The sequence below is a fragment of the Colletotrichum higginsianum genome, chromosome 2 (genome assembly GCF_001672515.1).
Source record: "Colletotrichum higginsianum IMI 349063 chromosome 2, whole genome shotgun sequence".
NCBI lineage: Eukaryota > Fungi > Ascomycota > Sordariomycetes > Glomerellales > Glomerellaceae > Colletotrichum > Colletotrichum higginsianum.
The window spans coordinates 1,705,373-1,722,608 of record NC_030955.1 but is presented as its reverse complement, the minus strand read 5'-3'; the positions used below and the strand labels follow the sequence as shown (position 1 = coordinate 1,722,608).

Here is a 17,236-nt window from a genome sequence, read left to right as displayed (position 1 = left end):
GATCCGGCGACCACGTCAGTAAAGCCATTGAAGTCACTGCAGCCACCAACAATGGCTCTCCTTAGAACGAGGCCAAAAGCAGTGTTGTTGAACGAGATCGAGGAGGAGCGCGAGTTGCGGGTGACACAATCAGAAAGAAGGCGCGCAGCCGACGTAGCCTGACAGCTACGGCAGGTATTCCAATCTAGCGCAACGTCGTCGTTGGGACCGGCGCCAAGGCTATTGATTGTGTCGAGGTCTGAATACCAGCGCAGAGATGGAGGAGAATTTGACAAGATGGCGTTGAAGAACATGACTGCATGCATTCGATGTTGTGCAGTCGACGGGGCGCGGCCAAGGTCGGCTCCCATCCAACAAATCTTCTTGGCCGCCACCACTTGCCCAGAGTAGACTTGGCCAGCTCTGCGCGGTGCCGAAGCGGCCACAGCTCCGGGGAGGGGGGGCTTTTTTGTGACCTCGCGAGAATCCAGATTCGGTAAACCTTGTGCGAGTGACTTGGCGAAAATCGGAGCTAGCTACGCTACGCTTGACAAGCCGAACGGACCCGGGAATTATTGCGGCGATTGGCGCAAGGGTTGGCTGATCGGGATCGACAACGGTCCGGGCCTTTGTGATATTCCACCCTCGTGGTCAGCAGATAAGCCGAGGGCTCCGCCCTTTTCTCGAGAATGGGCAGTATAGGCACTGAGGGACCTGCGAGGCCCGCAAGAGGCTTGTTTGGCAGACAACGCGAGTCTGTAGGACGACCGCAGGGACGACTACGGCTCTGAATTGAATAAGACCGGTGTGGCCTCTGTTAGTTGGTTTCACCACGGCTGCCAGTGTTTACCTCAGACTGGTCGTCTGAGCGTCCTCGCGTCCTGGGTTCTGGGCATCCTTCATTCAGCCAGCCTCCAGCGAGAAGCTTGGGACCAAAGCCATCCAGTACAGTACGGGGGAACAGACAGACATGGCAACGGGGAACGTCGGCCGTTGCGATTCAGGGCAGCCCATTCCAATGGACTAGCTTTGAGGACGAGAGACGAGCCGGTGCGGGTTAGACCGGGGAAGCATGACCAGGCGCCAGCAGCGGATGCTGGTCGGGTGGAGTCAAGCGGCTGACGGGTGTGAGTCGGGAGAAACGTCAGAGCAAACTATGATTTGAATGGGGGGAGGGAGAGAGAGGAGACAAGTCACACACAGATTCAATACCTGTCACGCACCACTCAGGCTACGTCTCTTAACCAACGGCTCGAGTCAAGGTTCGAGTCTCTAAGGGCATCCATTACGTGACTTTGGGTCGCCATGCGCGGCATAGGGAGGGGCGTTGAGTGATCCGGTGACGAGGGTTTTCTGTGAATGCAGCTGCAACTACTGTTAGTCTCGAATTAACGATGTGCCTTGAGCTTGCTAGGTAAGGTAGGTGAGGATGCGGAAAGCAAAATTGTAGAGGCATCACTCGGGGTGCGGTCGGAAAGGGGAGTACATTCATTGCCTGCCTCAGGTACAAGTAAGTCCTCACGTACTCCGCCAAGGTTGTGCGTGCTTGGGGATGAGCGGGCTGCTGGGAAATGTTCTGAAAAACCACGATCGCGACGGACCGAGCCAGTTGCCTGAATCACTTACAACTGATTGACTTGGATTATTCCGGGAAAAGAATACGGATTCGATGCGAATAGTAGTATATATCCGAACTTTGGTATGGGGGAAAGTAAACAGCGTTCGTTTGTGGGTGCTTATCCCGTGTCTGCCTAACCGTGGAAGGGGCGATCTCGTGTATGCTTAACCCAGAAGTGATAGGTAGTAATCGAGGCTCGGGAGACCTGGAGACTTCAACCGGATCGTTTCCCACTTGGTTACGGATACAGAGCATCCTCTCCACTTACCAGTGTTTTCATGTTCAACAAGCTGTGCCCTCTGGGCATTGTCTATCGGGAATCACTGCAGCAGGGTTGAGAGACGACGTCCAGCTCCCCGAAGATCCGCTATGGCTTTTTCAGCCATGCTGTGACTTTGCCAGCCATCCCAGGAGAGGCACATCGAAGCCCTAGCATCTTGGTCGTCGTAGCATGTATCTCTTTTCTGTAAGACGACCTGAAGGAACATAAAGCTCAACTGGAGTGGATATGGCCGCCGAGTGCGTAGGCACGGCACCTACCTACCTAGGTAGGCAAGGTAAGTACGCCTTACATCACTCGTAAATCCCGAGGTACCTGCCTAGGCGCTTTAGGTACCTATGTACCTGTATCTACCAACTCGAGGTACTTGGGCACTTGGGCACCTGCCCAGGTAGGTAGGTAAGATGGGGCTCACGGCCCACAGGCCACGTTCAATCTCGGAAGTTGGACTATTTCCGCCCGCTCATCGGCATGTCACACCCAACGACTTCCGACATCACAGAGTTACATCCTCAACGGCCTTTTCCCTCTTGAGTCTTCTCGGCGACACCCTAACCTCCTCTTCAATCTGCACGCAAGGAGGCCTGTCCCGGCATGTCAAGACTCTTCTGTTCTGGCTCATGGCATGTGCCTACGCCCCCTCTTCCTGCCGCTGCGCGACACTTCTGACCGGTGTTTTGCTGCGTCTTTTAAAACAAGTGGGTGTCTCTGAGTATAACTCAACCCAGGAGATTGACATGTCATCGACGTTTTGATACGCTGACACAGCACGTCTTGGTTGGGGAGGAGGAACACTGAAGACTGGACCGAGTGAGTACCTGTACTCGAAACAAGAGGGTGGCCGCTTTGCTGTGACTTGCCGCTGCAGAACTGCTCATGGCGCGGGAGCGGTTATCGAAACCAAGACGTACCCCCAAGTAAATCTACGCCCATAGTCCATGGAACACCTTGAATCTCTCAAAGGAACATCCTGAGACATGGACGGGCCCCTTGTTACTCCATCCAGATGCGCCCATCGGCCCTGCCACGCCATGCTGGCCGACAAATACGGCGGGCGAAGAAACAGCCACAAAAAAGCCAAAGAGCGAGAAAAGCACGAGACTAACGCTTCTGGCGCCCGTGCCGCTTCATCTTCAACACCCTATGCCAAGGTGAGCCGGGGCGCCTCGAGAATTGTGTGTGCTGGCATCTAGTTCGCAGACTGACGACTGCAAGTTCAAACCAGGCCCAATCTTCGACTTTTGTCTTGGTCCCACCACTCGGCCTGCAAATCATGCGCCATGGAACTGCATACCATCTTTACCCGTTCGCATAGACCCTCATGGTTGGCCTGCTGCTCCCGGCACGGTTCCGTCGAGAAGCAGATCGCTTCTCTCTCTTTGCTTTGGCCATCAACACACACCCTTGTCTTCACCCCAACCTTGCCATCGTGCGCACCATCAGCTTCGTCTTTGGCCAGCTAGGGGTGCCGGTCGTCATTGCTCTCGTCGTTCAAGGCAGATCCGTTGATCTCCGTGGTCCCACTGCGACCTGTAGACCCGCTCACCACTCTCGATAGAACCGTACCTCGTCTTACTCCAAGGTCTATCATGTCACCATCCAGCCTGAGCCCTCGACACATCTCCATCAAGACGGCGCCGTGACTCTCCATCGCAAGGTTGGTATCATCTGACGCCCCCCAGTACATCCAAAGCAAAAGTGCTGAGCGAAAGAGAGAGACGCACATTCTTTCACCTACCGTCCGTATACGCCATCCCATGTCCTTCGGCCACCTTGTTATGAGTTGCAACAAAAGGCACGGCGCCACTAGCCATGCATAGGTACATGGCACGCCCACCCAGGGTGGGGTAGGCTCTTCTCCCACAATCACATTCACGTCTCCGTCGATGGGCTCAGCATGGCCTGGTTTGCTGACATCCATCATGGCTTCCTGCCGCCTCAAGCTTTATTAGGTGTTGTGTTCAGCGGCAGCAGCACGTAAGTGGACTTTGACTCGTCAACTCTACAGGTACACGTACCTGTACATCGTACACCTCCAGCCTTAGGTCTTGTGTGCCTGAGGGTGGGCAACTGACATCTCTTCTGAGCATCGGCTGTTCTTGGCCCGGCCTGGAGCAACCAGATCCGCGAGCCCTGTTCCCTGCCGACATCCTTCCTCCAGGGCGCTGTCCTGCAGCCCACACGCTCTGAATCCACACCCCTCCCCCCTTCTTCGTCCAGTGACGCTTGCGACTGGCTGTCATCTCACACAAAGCTACGACGTTTCTGCATGGGACGCGGGGACCAGTCGTTGTACAGAGACAACGAGCCTCGCTCTTGACTTTGGTTCGCCCAGGTCTCTCGATGGTCGTGGCAGCAACTCTCACTGCGCACAGCTCTCCGTCGGGGTTTGCCCTTGACAGATTGGCATATGCCTTTCAGACTTTCGGCATACACCGTTCCTTGAAAGCATCGGCGACGAAGAAAAGGATGAAGAAACTTTGATGGAATCCGGGAAGGAAAGACAGACGTCGGGCGCCGGTTGCTACGTACCTCTAATACGATGTACGATGTACATCGTATGGTCTTGGACAAAACCGATAAACTCCCCCTTCACGTCAACGTCTCAGCACGACCAATGTCACTTCATCGGATGACCATGCTACAATGTCAATACCCCCCCCCTCCCCCATACCCGTTCTATTACTCTCCCCTAGACAACCGTCTTGGGATCTTCTGACACGTCCATTCAAGGGGGATTGGATCAGGCGTCCTGACACCGGCAGCCGATCATTTCGGCCTTGACACGGGTTGTATTGACTGGCGATCCATGTCTATCGTCACCTGTCAACATCATAGCACGGCTTTTTCATGTTTTGTCCCAGGGGTTACGGAAAGCTTCGCTGCCAAGCCGTGGGACTCATAGACAGGGAAGAAGAGTGGTTATCTCGACATCACGAGAAGCAAAGCCGGCATCCGCATCCATTGGTCGTGCATTTCACCCACCTGCATGTGCTAGATCCTCAAGTACTAGTCAGGAGAAGGAGACGGGTTAATGGCTAACTCACCTTAGGAACAGCTGTAAGGCCTTCTCCAGCAGCAAGTCTTCATGTCAAAAAGAAAGAAGCGGAAGGCGCAAAGGATGAATTGGGCGATACGTCAGGGACCAGAGTCGGTCGGAGATCTGCAGCTCCCATTGTCGAGATCGGGGTTGCTGGCGATACCTGACATGTAACCCGTACTAAATGTGTCCCGACTAATCCATGCCGTGGACAAGGAGGTCGCGCGCTGCAGGTGTGGGTGCCAACTGCTCAGCTCTACAACCAACAGAAAGCGAGGCCGTTCACACCATCAGGTTGGAGAGAAGTAGGGTTCCGTTCAGACCGGCCTTTGGCAGATCAAGCCTTTGCGGCGGCGGCGAGCATCAGCCAAGGCCCTAGGGAACTTGTCTAGTCCCTACGGAGCGCCATTTCAAGCACGCATACTCAAACATTCCGACCCGTTTGCCTCCTGCTAGGCGTGGTGGTGGACCGCTGATCAAGGAATGAGAAACGCCACATTCTGCTCAAGTTGGAGTTGTGCCTTGCTTAGCAGACCTCCAATCTCATGCCCCCTCTCTCTCGTCGCGGTGGTAGCACCACCACTACCGAAACCAGTCCATCCGCGCATGCAGAGTTGGCCTTGTGAAACTTGGGAAAAGAAAAGAAGTGAATATCGTTTGAAAAGGTCTAGGAGGTTATTGATGTGACCCATCTCAAACCTTTTCTTTCACTTCGCAAACGTGGCGAATCATCTATGCGCCCTGACGGCGGCGGCGGCGGCGGCGGCGCGGCACAGGGACATTCGGTATCTCTCTCACTCTCTCTATTTGTGCGTGTGTGTGTCTTGATGTACACTTTTGCGCGGGTAGAGAGGGAGAGAGGGAGGCGTACTGCGTATGTTTCACGACACTCACAAACCGCATGTAGGACCTGCGCCATCCAGCACCTCGCATTAGATGGTGTCATGCTGCCCCCTCTCTCTCATCACTGAGATACGCGCAAAGTGAAATTCCAGACTTGACGCTGTCTTGTTTCTCCGCCCCTCCCCCACCCATACGAGCTCAAACCACGGGAGAGGCGGTTTCTTGTTTAATAAAAGAAACACCATGGGGGGCGAACCAGTCATGGTGTGAGCTAAGACCCTTAGGTGGGAAACTAAGAAGAAGACGGCGCCTGGACGAGTTGAAGAAAACTCGGTCAGCTTAACAATTATTTTTATTTGAAGCCGAGGGCAGCCTGCCTGTCGTTGCTCTCTCTCTCTCCGCGTCAGTTTCGTCTGCAACCCCCGTGTGTCGCGCTCGCTCTCGACAACGACCCGCCACTCGCGCGCGCGCGCGCGCACGCGCTGAACAAGAACGAGGCTCGGAGAGAGAGAGACAGAAGCAGGGGGGACGCTCAGTCTCCCGCTGCAGAATCCGTGTGCGATGATGGAGCAACGCCCTGCATCGATGACTGGCCAGCGCCGTAACTACTTACGTGCGTTACATACTCGAGCGCACCGCACGAGGGCAGGATCACAGGCGCACGCCCGACATACACACGCACGCACGCACGCACGCACGCACGCAGGGTAGACAGCCAGAAGCACCTGCAGTAGAGGAGAGGTGGTGTCTCTTGAGGGGCGCGAGTGGCGAGCAGGGTGGAAGGAGTCAAGGGCACAAAGCGAGGGCAAACCAGCAATCGTCGACGGGCAATGAGGGGATGACGACGGGGTCGTCGCCCGGGGTCCTGGGTCGCTACGCCCCTGAGCAGCGCTCACGCCTCTCGCCTTAACCGCCGTTCACCATTGGTACAAGAAACACACATACACATACACACATTTGCACACACCTACCGCAAGAAGAGGTGTGCGTCTGTGTGTGTTATCACACAGTTAGAGAGTCATGCCAGGCACGCAAACAGCAAGAGTAAAACTGAGAGTGGCTGTAGGATTGCGGAGGGAGAAGGGGAGGGAGAGAGAGGCACGCTGTCATCCATCCAGGAACAGCACCAGCAGCAGAAGCACACAGACCTTTCATTTTCTCTTTCGGTTTCCCGGCCGGTGTACGTGCGCTACGCCTAACTTCTCAGTTGGTGATGTTTGAATGATGAGAGCAGACACGCGGAAATACTTCTGCGCTTGGATAACTCTGCTATGCTTTTTTTGTTTGTTTGTTTGTTTGTTTGTTTCTTCCCTCCTCCTTCTCCTCCTCCTCCTCCTCCCTTCTTCGCTACACCCCCCTAGTCCAAGCTCTTTTTTCCCCCTTCTCCTTTTTCTATTTCAACCTTGCACTCTAGTACGAAGTCAATACCATGCCACTTGACGAAGGCCTCCTGATGGCTCATGAACATGTTTTTTTTATCTCCCCTCTTGTCTCGGGACACACAAACACACACACACACACACACACACATACACACCCGTACACGGCGTTCTGACGGGGCTTACATGCTTTCAATGGTCCGGCCGGTCGGGTTCGCCGTGAGGACTCAGCTGGCAGGTTGACGGACGCAGGAAAGTCAAAAATGGAGAGTTTCAACAATGTTGGGATGTCGTCGGGCTCGGCTCAAGCAAGAGTCAGTTCCAAAGTGTCAGAAAGAGCTAGATATCCAAAAGGGAGAAAAAACACGCCCCCCCCCCAATCAATGCAGCTTCTTTCATTTTTTTCCATCACGTCACTCTTGTTGGAAATCTAAGACATGTATATTCTACGTAGAAGGAAATAGATACGCTTTCCCCGCTTACTTTTCCCATAGATGATAAATTGATTTGATACAATGATATCGTTCTACGTATCCTGTGGTATGCGGGGGTGTGGATGGGAGTCTCTGATTCGGCCGATGTCAAAATGAAAACCCCGTCGCCCATGAACACCTCCCCCTCCCCTTTGACAAGTAACAATAAGAGAACCAAGTTTAACCAAAAGTGTAATGCATGTTTGTCTGTCCCATAGCCTCCGTTTCCCCTCCTATTCCCAAGTCCCGTTGTGAGTGAGTGGAAGCCTTCTCCCGCCCTTGAGCATACGCAAGGAACCCCACCGAGTAAACCGTTTTCCTCGTGTTTAAAGATACATACAGACATTATCCCCCATATACAAAGACCGACATAGAAAATGATGGGTTCAGAGGATGCTCCTGTCCAGTCCGTCACCCTGTGATATTGTTTTTTTATACAGAAAAGAGCTCGTGAAAGAAGATATTAGAAGATTTCAGCCTCTGGTACCCGACCGATTTTTGTGATGTGTGATGGGTTTCGCGATCGTAATTTGCGTCGTTAAAGTAATGAAACATGCGTGATGTGTGTCTGGTATAATTATAAAGGCATCTCGTTTCGGGCTTTGTTTGTTTGAGTTGGCTTGTGGTTTGATTCCCTTTGTCTTTGATGATGGATGGATGAGGCGGCGGGGTCACTTCTTTGAGTCCGCGCTCTCGTCCAGTCTCTCCCCCCTTTGCTCTCTAGACGCTTCCCCTCTTGATGTGCGCCGAGCGCCGGTGCTTCAGACTATCGAGGTCCTCATCAAAGGTCTCGCCGTCGCTGAGGGGTACACTGGAGCGCTTTCCGTCGTCGTACTCGCCACGCTCTGTCGACGGGAGGATCTTGCTCTCACCGCTGCGGCTGGACATGGCGTCGGACTCGGCACGGGCGTTGCTGATCATGGTGGGCAGCTGCCGGCGCCGCGCGTTGATAAACCAGTTGGAGATCTGGTCTAGAGGCGGACGAAAATTAGCGTTTGACACCAAGAAAACACGCCCACTCCTTAAGCAGCCACACCTCAGAGCCTAACGGTTCCGGAGCATTACAGCCTGGGGGACCTGGGGGAGGGTGTTAAACTTACTCATCTGCAGACCAGTCTGACGCATAAGTTCCTGCTTCTCGTCTTCGGTGGGATACGGATGGTGGAGGTGAGCGACGAACCACGCACGCAGCTTGTCGGTTGTCTCCTTGGGCAAGTTGCCGCGGCGCTTTCGCTGCTTGCTGTCGCCATGCATCCCCATGGCGCCGAGCTCTCCGATGCGCATGAACTCGGGATAGTGGCCGTAGCCAGCAGCTGAGAAAGGAGTGCGGTCAAAGGGGTGGATGGCGCCTAGGGATAGAGACTGGACCCGGCTGGGGTGGTGGTATCCGTATGCATAGCCACTGGTGCGGTAAGGTGCTGACTCCATCATGGGTCCTGCTGACATGCCAATAGAAGGACGGATAGGCTGGAACTCGTCTTGGGAGTGACCGCGGGCGCGTTGCATGGGAATGGGGTCTCTTTCAAAGTTCATGGGCGGAAGACTGGGGAGTGTTGGGCGGATCTCGGGTCGCTCGTGGACCTCCATGGCCGGGGACCTCATGGATGGCATGCCTGATGAAGACATGTACGGGCTCGTTCTTGCAGATCCGGTCCAGCTCTCGGTGGCAGAGCGGGACGGGGCTGGCGGAGAAATATGCCGTTGGGGAACCCGTGCCGGGCTCTCGTACAGTCTCGGCACACGGCTGACTCTCTCGCTCTCCTGCTCCTCGTCGATCGAGAGCCTCCTCCTCTTGTTCGAGTTTGGCGAGTGAACATACTCGGGCGGCGTCATGACACTGGCATAGCCGACTGTTGGTGACGTATTGGAGGAAGTGGTCCTAGTGGTTGAGGCCTCCTGGGGCTGCAGGCGAAGATGAAGTTCCGGGATGGCCTAATGTTGTCTTGTCAGAAAATGTCGACTACAAAACTGAGCGCAATGGGACTCGACTCACCTGGCGGATCGATGGAAGGGCGATTCTCTCAGGCTCTATACGAGGGCGCGAAGAGTAGTCCGAGGTAGATCTGCCGCCATCCCAGGGGTACTGCTTAAATGCCGAGTGAGGGGACGGAGCAGCCATGGCGAGCATAGACATCTTGTGATGGCCTTTTGGAAATGAAAGTCTGCTAGACACGACCGTTGCGGACGAGACACAGTGGTACTCGATCCTGTTGGTAAAAGAACAATGAGGCGGGCTCGAAAGATGAAGCCGCACGGCGGGTTAAAGGACTACACTGCCGGTCAGCCATGACTCCTCTGGTGACCAAGGGGAGGAGTGGCCCAGGAAGTAAGCCGTACCTAATGCGGTCCAGGCCGGGTAAGTCGGGTTGCGTAAGTGGCACGTCGAGAGTGGTGCTCCTGTGTTGTTTGCTTGAAGAAGCTGTGGTTTCAGCGGCAGGGTCGAAGGGAAACTTGATACGGTTGCTTTTGTATGCTCGTCAACGACAGACAGGCGTAGAGAAGTAGAAGCAAATAAAAAGAGTTGCTGATGTGGTCAAGTGGTCCCAGCCGTAAATCAACAAACAGCTCGAATGGGATGGTCGATGGTCGGTGGTGATGGAGACAGATGCAGGGTGGGATGGCCAGTCCTTTTGTATATCTTGGAGCTTCGGTAGAGAGAGGCCCAGTGTGTGTGTTTGTGTGTGCGTGTGCAGCCAGATGGACGGACGGGACTAACGGGCAGAGAGAGGCGCACTGATGTGGTGCCAAAATAGGAAATGGGAGGGAAGTGTCGAAGAGGAGGAGGAGGAGGAGTAGTGGTAGCGGGAGGAGGACCCGGCGGAGGGCCAAATTGGACAAATTAAGATGGTGATTTGAGCACACTGAAACTGACACGAGCCAGCCTCAGACGAGAAGAGCTCCAACTAACAGGTCTTGTTGGTGAATTGGACCGTGGTGAGCCGACGAGGTGAACTGGAGGAAGAAGAAGCGCACAGCCCACGGATGCTTAATGCCTTGCTATGTATCTGGGAACGAGGCCTTTGCTGATGTGGGGGAGGGAGGACGGTTTTGACGGAACGAACTAAACCTGAACTAGCCCAGAGCTGCGAGGCATGGGCATGGGTGGCATGGCAAGAGAGGACGATCAGGGTACAGCCGTAGTGTGGATGTACACACCGGCAGGCCGTCGACGAGGAGGAACAAGAGGAACAAGGGAAGGAGATGGAGGATGATGGGATTGCCCATCTCGACCAGGGTCGCAGGACCACGCCGTCCCGTACCCACACCCGGTCAGATCCTGGTCCTGGTCCTGGTCGTGGTCATGGTCATGGTCATGGTCCTGGGATTGCTTCGGTGGCGTTCCCTCTGGCGGACAACGGACTGGTTATGCTAGCTTGGTCGTCGTAGTACTTGACCATGTACCGGCCAGCAGAACGGAGCATGGATAGGGGTCTGAACGAAGAAGGGGGGAGCAGCGAGTGACTGGGATACAAGAAGAATAGTGGAAAGATGGGAGAAGCACTAGCCTGCTCGAATAGTGACACGAAAAGAGCCACTAGGGAAGCCGTAGTGTCTGTGGGCAGGGGTCTCTTGTACGCTCCGGCTGCTCGTTGCTCTCTCCCGGGGCCAGGACGGTTATGATGTACTTGTAGATGAAATTGCCCGAAGGGGGGTAGGGGGGAAGGGGAGAGGGGAGACAGGGCGGCGTTGGGGCGCTGAGGCGGCGGGTGCGGAGATGCTCGACGGCGCTGCATTATTACTCCAACGACCGGCCTGACTGACTTGACTATGTGTTCAACGTGCCATCACATATGCAACTGGCTCGCGCTGGCGTTAAGTCACCTCGCCCTTCCATCTAAGCAAGCCCCTTCATTGTGTCTATAACGCTCTGGTGGTCTGCGCTCAGGTCCCTATGGGATTCTCGACAGTGTCTCGACAAGCAACACGGAGTGTACAAAAAGTCGAGAGATATGCACAATCGACATAAAATCCAATGACTAAATAAAACCACGGTCCACCCAAGGCGGGGCCGCAGCACTGGTGGCCTGGCTCTTACTTCAGTACGTAACGGTGTTTTACCACAGCGACCAGTCATTTCATTTGCCGAAAGGAGTATCCATAGGTTGAGCGAAAACGTGGGAAGCCCAAGTCGAGATGCGTGACTTTATCGTCAACCTACCTTATGAGAATGAGGGAATGAGAGAGAGAAAGAGAGAGGACAATCTCCGCTCCGTCTACACCCCCTGGAACAACAAGGACAACGGGCAATCGCTCTAGCACAGTCTATTATCCGAGATGGCGTTGTCGAGTCTCCTCGCTGAGTAGCTGCCGTCTGAGCTCCATCATCGAAAATAGAAAGACAGCGGGACTCCTGAATTTTCCTGAACTTCATACTGAGCCAGCTTGCCCGTCCGTGAACAAGTTGGCTTCGGGAGGCTGATCGCCATAGAGAAAGAGAAAGGCCTAGTAGCCCCCAAGCCTTCCGAGTCTCGATTTAGCATCATCCTGGGAAAATAATCCCGTCGCTCGTGCTCGCCCTCTCGATGAGGCGCCGTTGATAGATTCTGCAGATACCGGCTTGCTTTCTTTGCTTTTCTTCTCTCTTGTGTGTGTATGTGCGCCTGGTCGGGGAGTGAGACAACCCCCGTCAGGCGCACGTCGAGAATGTCGCGACTTGAAGACATGTTGACAGAAAAGGGAACTCCCGCCAGAAAAGTAAGTGGTGGTTGGTGTGTTGCAACGCTCCGGGAAAACGCATGCTTCTGCGGCTGGTTGTCGACGTTCCGGTTCAACTGTTGTATGCCAAATGTGCGTACGTGTGTGTGCGCGGCCCATAGAGGAGGTGAATGGAAGGTCGTCCCGGTGGGAGAGATAGAAAGCAAGAGAGAGAGACAAGACTGGGGGAATCTTGACGTGATGGATGATCGCGCCCCCTGCTTCCTCGATCTCATCCACGCCCCCCCCCCCTTCCCTTCCAAGCTGTACAATTCATCGCAACCCAAAACGATAAGGCGGGTCCGGAAGTTTCCTGGGTGCATGGGAAGAAGAAGAAGATGGAGAGGAAGAAAAAGCAGAGTTGAGTTGTGCGCTAGAGCGGCTATGTCATCCGCCGCTGACACGCCCACCACCCCCCTTCAGCCCGATTCTAAACGCTATCCGAGCATCGCATTTTCTTGTGAGTTCTGGATAAGGTCCGCGAGCGAGCGTTACAGACTCGAAAATTTAACATACCTAGCCGCGCGAGTGTGGCGACGAGTAAGATGACGGGGGAAACGACTCAAACGTGCGTCGCTAGCTATGATCGGCTTGGGCTGAGGAATCCCCGATCCGAAGATGGAACTGCGGTTGCTATTGTGGTCATCGCTGTTGTTGTTGTTGTTGTTGTTGTTATTGTTATTGTTGGTATTGTTGGTGTCAGTGTTCTTCGCCTTGTTGCCGCCGCCTCGGCCTCTTGGACCCTCAAGCCACCCCGTCCGTCGCCCGGTCGCAGCTGACGTCTGTGACGTGCCCAAAACGACCCTCGTGGGTGGGTTCTTGAGTTCAACCAGTCGCTGAGCTTCCAAGACGGTTCTGGTGCGTACAGGTAGACCGCAATCACAACGGTCGGCAGAGCAGGGGCTGTGTGCCTGTCAACAGAAGTCATGGCACCTCGACACAAGGACGACCGATGTAGACTGAAACGTCAGTCATCATTGGATGGCCTTTTGTGTTGTGTGTCTTCCATCTGAGTGTTTTGGAACTTGCGTGCGATGCATACCCACCATCGTACTGTACGATGCCGTGGGTGCGGCTCCCCCCATAACGGGCCACGCCTACTTATCGGATCGTTCTGACATTTGCCACATCAAGTAGTGTTTGCAGGCCTTGGTTCAAACCGAAGCACCCAGATGAGTAAAGCTACTGCTCTGCGATTGGTGATGATCAAACTTTGACACAGGTAGCCTCTCTCCCTTGCGCCCCCCCCCCCCCCCCCACCCCGCAAAGCATCGAGGTTGTCCCGCGTCATGCGGCTCCTGAAGTCTCTTCTCATCCTGTTCTGTCAGCTCCCTGAGAGAGAGGCTCACCAATCTTGCTTCAACAGCAGCACTTGCTTCCTGGAGGATCGCCCAAGGCCGTGAAAACCGCCGAGTCAGCAAGGCGCACTAAGGGCGTTCGGGTCAAGGCCCATGGACTACCGTTTCAACTTCTGGTCGACGTGCTCTTTTTTTGGGAAGCAGGCGTAAAAGCGGCCTGTTTTTGCTAACCAGGACTGTTGTCGCACCTAGTAAGTCAAGCCTCAACTCCAGGAAGGGCCGAGTCTTGTCGTCCTTCGCAGGGGAGCACAGGCAGCGCCTCTGGGGCCGAAGCCGCCCGCGCGCGAGGAAGAGCTGTCAAAAACGCAGATCTACCGCGGTGATCTTGTGGCCCCGGTCGGCACCACAATTGACTGGACTTGTGGCTGAAAGGAAGTGGCATGTTCCGGGTAGCATCAATGTTTTGTCCTGCCGGCCGTGGCGAAATCCTTGCGGCAGGTGTCGTCTGGGGAGGGGGGGGGGAGGGGGGGCGGTCCCACGATGATTGTTCTGCTTGCAATCCCCACTGACAGGTCCCGGAAACAGCCCAAAGTTGTATGCATGACAGCTCCAAAGGCTGAAAGGTTCGTGATGAGATCTATGCAAAAGACAATTGCGATTGGTTACTCAATGCCGCCACGGTATGGTTGATCTCAGGTCGATCGGAACCAAAGTTGGGATTATTCAGGTTGTCAAACATGAGCCCGGGTTGCGATTGGCTCCTCAGGAACTGTCATGATGGGCTCCCTGTCATATGTCGCCTCAAGTTGCTGCGCCCCATGAGTTGAGTTGGGCTGGGTTGGGGTTCCGTCGGAACTGGGGTGCACATCACACAAAGAAGGGCGAGTGACGGGCGACGAGAGACGAGAGACGAGAGACGGAAGCCCGGATGCTGACTGATGAGGCGACAGGGCCATGGTGGCATGGCGAGCTTGACGTCGGAGATGCATAGTGGTGGAGGAGGCAACTGCTCCTTGTTGGTCTTGGTGTTAGAAACGTTGCAGCTGCGCGCTGTTGAATGTCATCCGGGACGTGCCATGCCAAACGTACCGTCGCCTGTTCTCTTGGTCGTGTCTCTTGTCTGCACGTTGCTAGTGCCCTTTGTTTTGGGTTGGTTGGCGGTTTCGAGCCTTTCTCGAGTAAGCCGCCTTCCGACTGGCTCACTTGGCGGGACACAGCGTGGTCGCCATCTGGTCCCGGCGCGTGGCGGTTGACGGGATCCAACCCCCCTTGCTGTTGCTTGTCTTGTTTGATAAGGTAAAAATGCGGTGCGAAACCGATCTGGCCCGTGACAGCTGCGAACTCCGAACCAGCTGCGTCTCGAGCTTCATAATTGTTCCTGGGCTATGTAGCTTTCGTTCGCTCTGCAACTTTATCAGCAATGTATGGCACGCGTCCACTGTGTCCACTGCATCGACTGTAGGTACCGAGGTCTCATCAAGCGCAGAGCGGCCCATGCTACAGCTAACCAGTCTATGTCCAGGGGCAGCATAGACAACAAGGAATGCATGCCAGCAGCCAACGATGTTCATCAGGCTGGCTGGTATGTCGCGGCGTTTGTTTGCATAAACACTCACTGGCCCTTACTCAAAGCCCACGTCCAGAGGAAAGCCAGCGTGACAGCGCACCATACATGGGGAGTTATGGTTGGGCACGGCGGCTAAGATAATAAGTGTACTGTGTGCAGGCAGGCAAAAGTTGCGCGACGCAAAAAGCTCTGAGCAACATGAGCACGTTCACGGGGGATATGGCTAGACGGTTCCGAAAGGCAGGCAGTCAGTCGATCATTGAGCTGCCCGAACCTAGACGTGTTGCCGGACGGAAGGTCCAAGTGCAACCTAACAAGATGCCGGTCCACGAGTAACGGCCGGGGGAAACTGGCTGTTGAAGATGTACATGTGATGGCGTGCGGAATGCTGATATCCAATGCAGTGTGCATCGCCATCACCGTGACTAGCCCACAACAGGACGTAGGAACAGTGCCTGAGGGTAGATCGGAATGGACTCAACATGGTCTTGTCGGCACAATGGGTTTTTGGTTGACCGGGGTCCGGCTACCACCACACACGACGGGTCTCGTGATGACGGGCGACGCGAGAGGGCTGCTGGCTTGCTTGCTCAGATCTCGTAGCCGGCGCCGAGTACCGATCTCGGGGATGCGCTGTGCCGGGCCTCATGTGCAAGGGTTGGTTGCTGTCGCCAGCGTCGTTGCCGTCGTCACTGTCAGCATAGCACGCGCATGGGAGCTCGTGGTGGCCTGCGCATGGAGGTGGTTGAGGCTGCGCTGACCGAGAACCAGGGGTGGGTGGGGGTGATGGACATGGTGATGGTGACGATGATGGTGTCGTGGGTTGAGCCCGGTCAGGCGTGTGCAGCGTCTCCGGTGTGGCGGCGATTGGCGATGGGTCGTTAGCGAATGAGGGCAGCTATAGGCCGCTCAGGTGCAGTTGCAGCGTAAATGGGCGATACTACCGATGCGTCATGATTAGATGGCATCTGCATCTGTCCGCTGGGACGCTGGGAGAGGAAAGCACAAGTCCGAGATGTGCATGCCGGATAAAATGGCCTTACATGGGTCGGTCGGTAGGTAGGGACGTGAGACCAAGCACTCAGCCTACCTAGGTACCTCACGCAGCCTGAGTGAGGATGGTTATGACAGAATCGGAGTATCTGGCCAATAAGCGAGTGCTTCTATTTCGTTAAGACCCATGAAGTGGATACGCGGGTTGGGTTGGTTCAAAGGGGGAAAGAGCCACTACCAGAGTTGTCATTGCCAACGCCGCTACGCTACAGTTACGGAGCACCCGTCTCACTAACACCTGCCAGTTGTCTTTAGTGCCAGCCTCATTCCCTCCTTTCCCGCTCATGTCAAGAAATGAAAGGGAACAAAAATAAACGATGGAATCAAAGGCTCTCGGACGAGACACAAATAGTCACCAGACTCAGACCGTCGGCACTAGGACACAATCATGACCGTCTTCGACCCTCCCCGCCACCTTCCATTTTGTTTGACCCTGGGCTCTGCTGAACTGGGCTGGGCTGGAGCGTCAGCGTATCTCGGTAGGTATCTTGAGCAGACGACAGCGGCCCCAGCAGCCTGACACAGCCGGTTTTCGAGACGGCAAAATCGACTACCTTTGGTCTCTAGAGGCCATCTTACAACCTTTCCGTACGTGTCTTCGCAGAGCTGACGCCCCCCGTCGTGTCCACCAGTACCGCGCCAGATTTCCGTCACTTGGCATTCGGGTTCTCCTCAATGGCTTGCTATTTCGACTAGAGGAAATTAGGGAGAAGAACAACGTGTAGTGTTCGTATATTTCTTTCATCTCCCGCCAGCAGAAGCGTCCCAACTCGGCAAGGCTGGCGGGACTCGGGAATAGCAGAGACGGCACCGACTTGATTGGAAGGTGTCGACTCCTGTCTGGTATTGATCCCCCCCCCCGGGCCTTGCCCTTGACCTTGAGCCTGTTAGAGAGCGGCGCGAGAAGCACCGCTGCCCATCTTGAGAATGGATCGAATGAATCAACGAAATTGTTTGCCTGTAACCGAAACCGAAAGCAATGGAAGCAGAGGCATCAGATCAAGGCCTCCC

The 17,236-nt window shown here is 55.0% G+C and overlaps 2 protein-coding genes across 2 annotated transcripts; one reads left to right on the top strand and one right to left on the bottom strand.

Moving 5' to 3' along the window:
* Positions 1-2,908: 2,908 nt before the first annotated feature.
* Positions 2,909-3,435, top strand: CH63R_02282 (uncharacterized protein; the record flags this gene model as incomplete). Its single annotated transcript, XM_018297257.1, has 2 exons — positions 2,909-3,028; positions 3,193-3,435. The coding sequence occupies 2 exons, from the start codon at positions 2,909-2,911 to the stop codon at positions 3,433-3,435; spliced, it is 363 nt and encodes a 120-aa protein (XP_018162073.1).
* Positions 3,436-8,332: 4,897 nt separating this feature from the next.
* On the bottom strand, positions 8,333-9,746 carry CH63R_02281 (Homeobox domain-containing protein; the record flags this gene model as incomplete). The annotated part of the gene is made up of 3 exons (XM_018297256.1): positions 8,333-8,583; positions 8,713-9,544; positions 9,606-9,746. 3 exons carry the CDS (start codon positions 9,744-9,746, stop codon positions 8,333-8,335), a joined length of 1,224 nt encoding a protein of 407 aa, XP_018162072.1.
* Between the last annotated feature and the right edge of the window lie 7,490 nt (positions 9,747-17,236).